Below are 12,508 nucleotides of genomic sequence, written 5' to 3'. Positions count from 1 at the left end.
CGTTAGAAATAATTAAACGACAGTCAAATGATCAGGTAAAACTTTTGACATTGTCAATAAAAAAAGTGTGTTCCAGAAGGAGTGTGTTCCTGAATTAGGTAACCATATTTAAAAATAACGAAAAAATACACCTTCAGATACATGATATGATTTAATACATATTTCAGTGAAACATTCCTATAATATGCCAATAATGTCTTAAATTAAGCCCGTTAGAAATACTGTTGCGATATCCTAGGAATAACTGTTGTTTTAAAAACCATTATAAATTTTATATTTAATAAAAAAGTCTACAACATTTAAAAAACAAGTGCATGATATATAAAAAAAATACTCCATTTTTTAACAATTTGACAACTATATTGAAAAAGATTAGCAGCTATAGACCATACTTGCAAAATCACTCCTTATAAGAAAATTCTTAGTAAATCCACATCTGTTTATTGACCTTTTCTAATAATTGCATTTTCGATTTCGCAACAAATATGTTATTCTGTAAAGGCGGTATGCTTCATTAAATAAAACGGCTGAAGTAGTTTTAAAATTAGAGTGCGCTTAATAATTTTACAGAAATTTATGGAAAGTCTTTAAACAGTTAAAAATGTCGAATATAAGCATCTGTGTCTCAAGCAGGTTTCTTGAACTATAATCTAAATAATATACTAAAACAAGTTTTCATTAGCTAAGCTTTATATGGCAAATAGATTTAATAGGTCCAATAAAGCATTTTCCAAATAAGACCATAGTTTATCTAGAGAAAAATAATTGCTTTTACACACATTAGTAGATGTTAGGAATTTATTAAATAATTAAGAAATCTAGGTCATTTTAATCAGACATTGTACTAAGTTAACTGATTATAATACTGTTATTATTTTAGTATGCACCGCCAATATAAGTTCCAAATAACAACAATGCATTAATTTTAATAATTAAATACAACGCTTGACGAACTGGCAAGGTTAATAAAATTATCAAAATTTTTACCATAAAGGGTGTCACGCCCATTTATTTCATGTTAGATAAGTATGCTATTTTATTTCCTCATTTGTTCGTAGGCACAATACGCAATAACTAATAAAATTACCGAAACTATATTTTTTTAGACCGCATCTAATTATTGTTAAATAATGCCGAAAGGAAGCATAAAATTTCATTAAATCGCCATAGTTAAGTAAACAATATTGAAGATGACCATGGTCTAATGGTTGAATCATCTTTTACTAGAAGTTATGGCCTATAAGTTTATATAAAACTTGAAAAGATTTATATTACGTATGTTTCGTATTAATTTCAATAACAAAATGCTTTCGGTTATTTTATCGCCATCATCAGTGTAATCTGTCAAGATAATTTACATTTAAATTCCAAAAACAATTTGTTTGGGTGGTATACTTAAAAAATTAACATAAAACTATTCTCCAAATTTATAATTATTAAACAGAATAAAATGATGGTGCTATTTTATATAATAATATACAATACTAAACTGAAACCTAGATGCCGGTTCTCAGTAACCTACTATTCAGTCCATCACATCGGGTTGGATTTATTGTATTAAAACTGCTTTTATAATAATAATTACTCTCCTCTTTAATTCTGAACTTCCCTTATTACAATCTAATAATTTTTTCACTTATCATGAAAATCCGTTCTGTCAAATATCACCTCTTTGATGCTTCCATTCATCTTTGTCAACAATAGAATTTTTTGAAAAAATTTGTATTGACTTATATTAATTTTAAATTTTTTTCTGTCTTTTTTTTTTGCTTCTTGTTTCTAAGTTCACGACCAATTTCCTTCTACTAACCCTCTGATAATGGGCACTGCTATTACTAAAATATGTTGGGAATTTTAAGCTTTATATAGAATACACGACTAAAGGAAGACTGTGTGTTTTTCATTTTGCCTTACCGCAAGTATAAACTATTTCTTCACCTAGGATTAATTTTAAAAAAATAATTAAAAGAACTAACATGTCATACTATAATTTTTATTTCGAACTTCATATAATAAGATGCAATGGAAATACCTATACCATCACGGGGATAAAAGAAATGATCTAGTATTGTTAAAATTGGTTTCACCACACTTTTTATGGTGTAAGCATCATGACTAAACGAAATTAACTAATATTTTAAGGTGCATAGTTTTCAATGAAATTTATATCTTTAAAATTTATTGCTTGGGTGGTCTCCCGCGACATTTATTAAATTCGTTGCCTTTCACGATCAAAAAAAAATCATTGATTATATACAGTCATAGAAATTCCTATGTGTGGCTATCAAGGACTTATTTCAAATATCACTTTAGACAGAATTTAGGCAAGTATCAGTAATTAGGCGAATAAAAGTCAATGTGATTTTTTTTGCTAACATGCATGAGCAATATTACCTCATTATGACCTTTTCACGTTTTGCATTTGTGACCTATGATCTTACTGAAAAATCATTAGATGTCATGCTGTTCAAAAAATAAACAATTTTATTGTTTAATATCAGACTTCCAAAAAAACGCTGGAAATACCCGCAGATAGGTTAAAGGTGAAAGATTATATAAGAAGTTGCAAAAAGTTTGACCTACTCGATTTTGTTCAATATACGAGGGTCAGACATTTCGGTTATTTAAAGAAAACAGTCAAATTAATTTTTGACTGACGTTATTGAATTAAACGAAAAAAATAGATGTTACCATGGTAAAAAAAGAGGCACTCTGTATATTAATTTACTTGGGCTCATTTTCTGAACAAAAATCCGACAAAACTTTGGCAATTTATATAAGGAATCGTTGTCATTTTTAACGCCTATCAATTCCTGTTATATGTTAATTCATCGGAATTTTGGCATGAAACAAATTTCAATTTCTCAGTTTAAAGTACAATTTCTCCCCATTTTTTAAAATACTTATGAGAGGAAATTAAAAAAAAAACTAAATAAATGTATTTCTGCATTAATTAAAATTGCTTTAATAACCAACTTCTGAAGTGTTGTTAACACATTAATCAAGTCAACTTTTTTATTGGAGTAAAGACAATTAATAAAAATATAAGATTCATGAAGGTTAAGACAAGGATAGCCAAAGCATTTGCCGTAAATAGAAAGGGACAAAACAATAGTCCAAGATCATTTCAAAAAAACCATCTAAACGCTGAACGCTTCAAGATAAAACGTACAGTCTTCAATAAATTCAGAAGTATTTAATGATTGGGTCAAATTGGATTTCCTAAAATTAGTCCAAAATATTAAATAAAATTAATAGTAAATATTGTTAACTTGAGGAAACCAGATAACCGTTATTATAATTAAAATTATAATGTTATTTATTAGGTTTATTATATTTCCAAATAATACTTTTATAAATAATAGGAAGGTAAATCAAATCGCATGATTTCCTTTTTTGAAAAAATAAAAATTATTTTATTATTATTTTTAGTTACTGGATTATCTATTCTGCAACAGGTAAGTTGCAAGATTTACATTATTAATTATTTTTATTTAAAACTTTTGCTATTATTATTCATTTTCCAAGTTCTGATTTGTGAGTCAGTTCGGTAAGAATAATTTTCGCTGTGTTATTATAACGACTGGTGTATTCCCATGATACTAAGACTTTGCATTCACTTATTAGCTATTCATTTTCATGCTTTTCGCCACACATTCTACATTGAGTTATTGTAATTAAGTTGGGATGACCTGGTCTACCTGGTCTGCTATACTCCTTCCACCTTTGCTTTGAGGTAAGTGGAACCTCCCCTCGCATGCCTTTCGATGATGTTTTCTGATGCTAGAAAATCTCTTATTGTTCTGTTTGGATCATCTATCTCTGTAAAAGTCTAGTGCACTACGCCGAAGCTATATGTCACTACAGGGGTCGCCTAAATATTAATTGCAACTGCGATATTTACTGCTGAAGGTTTACTCTTATGTTAATATTTGCTTTTTTTAGTTTTTCCTTCGGTTGGTTTTTTACATCACCTTCTTGTATTCCTAGTGACTGAGCCAAGTCTAGGCATTTATATGTATCGTCTTTTCACATGTGCGAGATCGTTCCACCACCTAACGCCATTGTGAATTGATAGCCATGCTATTTTCTCTTGCGAATACTGTTGGTTTTGTAATTGTCAAGACCCAAACTTCATCCAAAAGTTTATTTATACCATTTTGTTTTGGTGAAAATATTGTATTATCATATACATGAGGTGGGAGAGGCCTGCTGCCATATTCATTTCATAGCAACATCGAAGTTTGTTGAAAGCAGTTGACAGAAGGTTAATGACAATGAAGAAATATCAATCACATCATTGGATGGATTTATTTTGTACCTAGACAAACATTGCACAAGTGAAGAAAAAGGAACACTACGAAATGCTTTTGGGTAGTCAACCATAACTGTATATAAGTTTTGATGATTTTGTTTTATTATTGTATTGTCTGTCTATGATCAGTTGCTCCTTACATCCTTGAGCTTTCTTCCTGCATCCTTCTTGCTCCTTTGTCAGGAGATTATGGTCTATCATGTGTTTACAGATATTGTTACATATTGTACCACTTATTATTTTATAAGCAGAAGATGGATCTATATTTTACGGGTCTTCAGAGAGTTGGTCTGTTTCTGGGAGAAGATATGTGATGCCTTTCATAAGGTAACTAGGAGTTTTTACTCAATCATCTATTTATAAAGTTTTGGTCTTATATTGGTAAGTCGTTTGTACCAGGAGTTTAGAATCTTGTCTGGACCAGGAGCTTTTCAGAAGATAGAAATAAACGCTTATACTTGATTAAGTTCTGCATTAGCGAGTTTTTTGGACGACATTATCAGTACCTTGTCTCTGATTTTGCCTTCATCTTTATTCGAATTGGTTGATAACTTGTGCCGGGCTGGTTTCTCCCACATATTTTCCTAGAATTCCTTCATTGCATCAGGTACCTCACACCTTTGACATTGCATTGGGCGGCTTGGTATATGTTGAGGTTCTGATAAAAATTTCGTTGACTATGACTAAAGATTCTATGCTTCTATGTATCGGTTGAGTCTATTAGCATATATATTCTCAACCATTGCTTAATAAAGTCCGCAATTTCTATCTGCAATTTGTTGTTTTTGCTTGTATGTTTCTTTACTATTTCAAATACTTTTCGTCTTTTACTTTTCGAATTTTCATGCAATTTCGATCTTCTATTAGTATTCATATCTCGTTTCCTATGTTGTTAACTCTTTTGCTAGACGTATTTCCGATTCTGGTTTTGTTTTTGGTACTCTTTAGGTTACATGGTGCCAAGTATTCACATAATTGAACGATAGCCTGCGATGCATAATATGCCAAGTCATGAAGCTTAGTAATATCGTTACAATAATTTATTTTAATTTCTATGACGTCGTTCATATCTTTTATCTGAGGTCAGGTTCATTCCAGTATATTTTTCTATGCATTCCGTTAGGACTTATTAGGATATTTCTTGGTGTTTACGCATAATAATCTGTACTTGTGCTGCATCTGGTTCTTGCACTCTGTTTTTTCTGGTATGAAACCGAGCTGTCAGGCTTCTTCTCTTATTGTCTCAATTGTTTATGGCGGTAGTCTGCTTATTGTAGTTCTGGAAACTTTCTACGGGTATGGTCTTAAGTTGGTTGCCATCTCTGTGATGAGCAAGTGGGAACGATAATAGTGGCTGTTTATGTCTCCTGACCATTTAAATGGCCCTCGTTTGCCTTCATTACGGCTTACAGGGATGGGAGGTCTTTACGGTCCTGAACATCTTCTATAGGCGGAATAGCATGTTTTAAATTGGTATTTCTATTCCCAGATCTCGCTCTGGAAATGACCAGCATAATACCTCATCCGAGTGTCGCTGTCTACGAGTTCGGATAGCAGTAGATATCTTGTCTAGCCCATAGGATCAAGTCCTCTTTTATTTGCCTTTTAAGACAGACAGAGCATACCGTGGGGATATTCTTATTAACTTAGCCTCAAGCATTTTTTCCCTGTCTAGGTCAATAATTTATTACCTTTTAAACGAGTAGTTTATATTTATTATAACAAAACAAAGTTTATTGTGAAATCGGGAAAATTGAGTCATAAAACAAAATTTTGAACATGGAAAAACATTAATGTATATCATTTTTTAAAGGCATCTGATAAGGATCTTCCGCTCGCAGAACCTTAAGCAAAAGGTTGCTGGTTTTCTGACCAAAAATACCAAAATTGCATCATTAACTTGCGGCGACTTTTATGGTCATGATGGTACCATAATATTATATGCGAGATGCAAATAATACTGACAGGAGGACAAATCGATAAATAAACATAAAACTGAAGGTGTTAGCAGGAGGAATGCAAAAGATAATTTCGACATTACATTTCGCAATATCGCACGTACAATACAAGTGAATATAAACCTTTATAGGTTGTACATATTAAAAACTTACCTTTTGCATACTAATAATCATTAAGTTAAAAGTCTATTATTCTATTTAATGTGATTTAAATAAGGTTACTGTCAATGTTGTACTTTCTAAAACGTATAAGGGACCGCATTTTTGTCGAGTTTAATTGCTATAAGAATAGAAGAATTTTTGTTAAATTAATTAAGTGTGTTTAACTTCCTAATTATTATTGATTTGTACCTTTCACTACTACTATTTAGAATATCTTCCTTATGCGCTTTTAACTATTAATAATGAATTCGAATTTCGAGAATATTGATTGACACACTGAAGTTTAATCTTAAAAAATAATTAGTCTACAATAAAAGATGATTACATAAGTATTATCTCACTTAATATGGTTTAATTCTTTAAGCAGCAGTTTTTATGCGATGTGACTATTTAAATAATTATTACTTTACTCACAATTGTCCATTACAAAAGTTCTTATTTTTAAAAACCGTCATGCTTACCTTATTTAATTTCATATAATTAAAACAATGTGTACTAAATAATTGTTATATTTCTTAATCTAAATATTTGCGTTTGCCGCTTGCAACTTTTTTACACTTTCGTTTTGTAGGCAGCCGTTTTGGAAATTCGGTTTGTTATGTAATTTTTGCATCACAACCGCTACATTTTTTTTTATTAAACCACGCAGTAGTCAAGTAAAACCAACGATTTTTTTAGGACAATTAACTTTTTATTAAGAAAAAACCAAACAATCCAAAAAGCGTATAATTGTTGCGCATTTTAACGCATTATACTCTTAATTTTTTTTATTTATATATATCAAATCGGGTTAGGACAAAATGTGTAACATCTTTGTCAATGTGATTTATTTTTGTTTAACTATTGTTTGTTGAATTATTACAGCTGAAAGAGAAATAAAAGAAATTAGATGCTTGCAATCAATGCAAAATTATTGCGCTGTTTCCAAATAATTAATTTCGTAGTTTGTTCCTTAAAATTTGACAATTTTAATGTTCTATGGCAAGTATGCTTGAACACAACATAATAAATGCGGTTTTGCCAATTAAGTTGCGGAATATTCATGTAGTTAACACTCTTGGAAATTTGGGTTGTAGACAGCATAGCGAACCGCGGAATTGCCAATTGATTAGCAATTTGATCTCTTTAAATTTGGCAACCCTAATATTCCTTGGCAGCACCGCGTTATTGCCAAATGTTATTAAATCTCCTGAAATTTGGCAATGCGGACGTTCTACGGCAGATAGACTTGTAGGCAGCATGAAGAACCGCGCTGTTGCCAAATGATGAATCTCGTAGTTCGACTTCTTAAAATTTGGATCTTGTTATTTCATGGCGAGTGAGGTTAAGAAGAGCATAATGATCTCTGGTTTTGCCAAGGGTGGCGCATTATTTATTTTCGTAGTTGACACTCTTGGAAACTTGACAGAGTTTTCACTTTGTATTTTTTAATCCAATTTACTTAGTGAAGTAGCTAGTTTCTTGTGATTTTTACTTTGTTTATAAAAATATCGTGAAAATCAGAAAAATGTTTTTTTTACAGTAAAATTTTAAAACTTCACTCACATACTTATAAATTATAGATACATGAGCTTTTTTACAGTTGTTACCATTCTTGGCTTATCATCAAAGCTTTTAATTTTCATTATTATTCTTTACTATCTATTATTAGATTATTAAGTAGTCTCTAGAATTGCCTTATTCCTCAAAAAAAAATTAAAAACGGAAAGAATCATTAATTCAAAAGTGAAAACTGAAACTATGTTTTCGTTACAAAGCCCTGAGAATGAAGTTTTTCACTTTAGACCTGGAACTTATAAAATTTTTAAATCATAAAATACAATTTCTCAATAGTCATCAAATATCTTCTAAAATTATTTAAAATTTTGTTTTATATATATTATATATAATTTCATACTTACTCCTTTACTATCTAACGAGGTTAAACATTTTTATTAGTTACTTTTAGTCTATCTTTGGAAGCCTATATATCTTATATATTCTACATGATATCTGTATACCTCTAGATGCATGACCATATAGAGTAACAAAAGCGCCTTCGTTGACTCCGAATTTAAAATTAATGATGCCACTTAGGAATAATGCTCTATCGAGGTATAGACAGAGCAATTCGGATATAAACTGGCTTGAGTATAAAAACCTAAGCAACTTCCAAAAGCCTTGAACAATTTAGTAATTACTTTTTTAGCTATATCCCTGTCAGCAAGAATCCAAACACGCTAAGGACCATTACTGATACTAGGTATGCTAATCAACTTAATGCTAATATATGTAAGTTTACCTTCTCAGAAGTTACTTAAGTCACTGCTGATGTTTCGAAATTTTTTTACACTATCAAACCAGGCTTTATTGAGCCTGGTCCTAGTCAAAAAACTAATCGCCCAACTGACCTTTCTGGCTATAGACCTGTAAGTATCCTATCAACAGCTTCAAAACTTTTGGAAAAAAAAATTAAATCACAACTAAATAAATTGTTACATAAATACAATGTTTTACCATTTAAACAGTCAGGTTTTCGAGCTAATCATAGCACGACTACAGCACTCGCTAAGGTTACGAATGATATTTTTAAGGCTAGCGATAAATACATGTTTAATATAACTTGATTTTAGCAAAGCTTTTGATACCCGTTATTATCATGTTCTATGGACAAAATTACAATTTATTGGTTTAAGTGATGCTTCTCGTTTCATCGTTTCAATCGTTTTCAACGCGTGTGTATTAATAAAAAAGTACCAGATTATATTATGATCAGATAGGGTGTCTCATAAGGCAGTGTCTTGAAACCACTACTTTTTCTCTATATTTTTTTCATTCATGATGTTTATTCTTCGATAAATAATTGCACAATAGATCAATATGCTGACGACTCTCAAATTTACTATTATTTTTTTAAGATTTTTAGATAAATGCTTCTCTTAAAAGAACCGAGACTTTAATGGAATTGCTCTTTTTTGAAAGAAATTTTAATTCGCGAATTAAATGTTTTTATTGTAGGGTTACAAAATTTTCAAATTCTCTGGAGCTTGGTTCAGGTGATAATTCATCATTATTTGCTAAACAACAAAAGATTTATATCAACTGCCTTCATCCATCCCATGAGGTAGAAAGCTGCAAATACGAGTCTTTTGTCGCTGTTCTTCAAAACTTCATCATCCGTTATTACATTTATCAAAGAATGCAACAGCATCCTAGTGTCCCATTTTCGATAAATAATAAATGAATAATACCCATATTTCCTTTTCTGGAAATGCTTCTCCAATGTTTCCTATGGTTACGTTCGTTATGGTTACGTTAGTTCTGTTACCTATGGCTATTACAATTCAGGTTTCGAAACATGTTTTTCAGTAAAAAATGTCATTCACCGTCTACATCTTTCTAGACGTCAATTCACCACTGAAATTCCTGGCTTCGCTGTCATATGTTACTAAGGCAACTTGAACCCTCTTTGTTCTTTGATGCTTTCGTAGTTCCAAAGCTATGTTCAGATGTGACTTCTTGTACCAGCGTATGAGAACACTTAGAAGGTCTAAAACTCGTTAATAAGAACTAATTAGAATCCAAACCTATAGATTTAGTATTGGGGTGTGAAATATTCGTTCAAATCAAGGAAAACCAGGTCACCCTACTGCAATTGAGACAGTGTTTGAATTGGTTGTTTTGGGTAAGGTACAACCATTTCGCCAAATTTCTTCAAATATAAATTCATTGTTCACCATATGAAAGACACACTTGGAAACGGAACAACAGGCAGAATTTGTTTGTTCCTCAATCGTAGTAGTAAAATAATGTAAGGCTCACATTTAGTGAATAAATGACTTTGACCTATGATTTGCTCGGTTGGTCCAAGATTCATTTCACATTTACATTTTCACAAAGATCTTCTTAGTACTAACATAAAATTAAGATTGTATGATAATCTTTATTCTCTCCACTATTTCATCTTGTGATGTTGTATATTGACCAGCAATTTTAAATAAAGATGAAGAAACTTTGCCAAAAATATAGAATGCCTGTGTTCGTTTTGCTTAGAAAGTTTGATCATATGAGTCAGGAGTATGCCGAGAGTGGGTGGTTAAGTTTAACAGAGAGATTTTAAATAAACATGATAACTAAAACAAACAACTAAACAATTGTCACCGAATAGGAGCCTCTATATTTCTGTTCTGAGATGGTGAAGAAATCAGATGTTCATATCAGCCAAACATGCTTTAGATTTGTCTATCGAATACCTAAACATAGAACCAGTCTATTTCAAAGATCCTATTTCTTTAATTCGATAAAACTTTTTAATAATATTCCTCTGTCAATTCGCATATCATCTAAAAAAAAAAGATTTTCTTATTTTTAATATATTTTTTGCTAATATTTGTTAGTTTTAATTTTTTTTAAAATACTTTATATTTGCTTTTTTTGTGACCGATTTAAGTTGGTATACGTGGAAGAGCGATTAAATCAAAAGGCGCCACCCATTTCTGATTTGTTTCCTATATTGTTTTTGTAAAAATAAAGTTAATAATATTGTTTATGTAAATATTTAATTTAAGTTTATTTAAGTTTATTATTTAAAAATAATATTGTTTATGTAAAAATAAAGACATGATTATATTATTATATATTCTATTGAAATTGTGGTAATTTAGGTGAATTTTTAATTTGATTTTTTAACTTTATTCACATTGGGGTTTACTAAAGAGCCTTAACAGTTAATTTAACAATAAATGTACAAAATATATTTTTTCTTTCGTACTTTCAATAGTTGGTATTTACTCAATACTTAACGGAAATTTAATATAAATTGTAAATCTTTGTAACAAAACCTTAAATTAAAGCTAATTGCTCCTAGAATTTCTATAAAATTATACTAAATAATTATTATATTGTAAAAATTTAAAAAATCTTAAATTTTGAAAAAAAATGTAATGCCAACAAAAAATTAATAAAAATCGTACAAAATCGATAAAATACAATGCAAGTAAACATTTCAACCCGGAAGAAATTATTGCTTGTACGGGATTAAAACAATTTTAAAACCATAATAAATAAATAAATTATATTCTACTGATTTTTTTTTAAAAAAAGAAGTGGAATCTTGAGTCTTACTTGGTAGATGTCAAAATCGAGTTTTTTATTTTACTAATTTACTTACTATAATTTATTATTATTTTTCTTATTTAAATCTGATTAAGAAAGTTGTGAAATATCTGTTGATTTACCTCATAAATACATTTTTTATTTTTGTGTTAATTTTTTTTTTACTCTCTTTTGTGTGGTCTTGTATTAAGTAGTACAATTAATCAAAAATATACTTATATATATGTGAAAAATTGACTATAAAAATTAAACTTAAGAAAAAACTAAAAATCTGTAAGATTGCTCCTAAGGATCTGAAAGTAAATATATTTTTTTCAAAAGAGCTCAATATTATTTGATATATTTGTACTTTGAAATATACGTTCATAAAAAGATATAATAGCACTAAAAAAATCACAATTAAAAATAAAATAATTTTATAAATCTTTTAAAAGAAATTTTTCGCAGATCAAAATATTGCACAAAATAAAATTAAAGTTTTATGCTAAGACTTACCCTTTATTCTCCCGTTTCTTTCTCCCCTTAGTGGTACCTTTAATGGTTCTATACAGGGTAATCATATTAAAAATTTAAAAATCCACAAAAAAAATGAATCACTTTTAAAATAGTCGCACAAGAACCCGCTCGCGCCAAAAAGTTCGTAAGTAGCACACGAAGCACGCGTCTACTGGTTCCCCAGGTACCACCAATGGTAACCGCGTAGTTAAAGGAGTGAGTGAACACTGATCAGTGTTAACAGTTGCGCCAAGCAAAGCCAGAATCAGCTGAGAAAGGGGATTAAATCTGTATGTGGTATTTAATCTAATGTGATGATATTATGATATGGCTTTGATTTTAATCGATTCACTGGGTTTGTAGGACTTTATTAGCGTAACACGAAGAACATATTAACAGTACTTAATTAATTTGTTGTTTGCTTATTGTTTTTTTTTAATATATTTATGCAATTATGCTGAAACGATGAACTAATTTTGTTACA

The 12,508-nt window shown here is 30.0% G+C and overlaps 1 protein-coding gene across 1 annotated transcript in view; it reads right to left on the bottom strand.

The window, feature by feature from the left end:
* The window catches only part of LOC126749180 (uncharacterized), a 185,354-nt gene extending 173,098 nt beyond the window's left edge, over nt 1-12,256 (bottom strand). The window contains exon 1 of the mRNA XM_050458860.1: nt 12,025-12,256. Coding sequence (XP_050314817.1) covers nt 12,025-12,089 — 65 coding nt within the window. The 5' untranslated portion in view covers nt 12,090-12,256. The remainder of the gene's footprint in view (nt 1-12,024) is intronic.
* Nucleotides 12,257-12,508: the final 252 nt, after the last annotated feature.

Source organism: Anthonomus grandis, chromosome 22, assembly GCF_022605725.1.
Source record: "Anthonomus grandis grandis chromosome 22, icAntGran1.3, whole genome shotgun sequence".
In the NCBI taxonomy this organism is placed as follows: Eukaryota; Metazoa; Arthropoda; class Insecta; order Coleoptera; family Curculionidae; genus Anthonomus; species Anthonomus grandis.
Note: the sequence above shows the minus strand (reverse complement) of the source record. Positions and strands in the feature narration are given on the sequence as shown.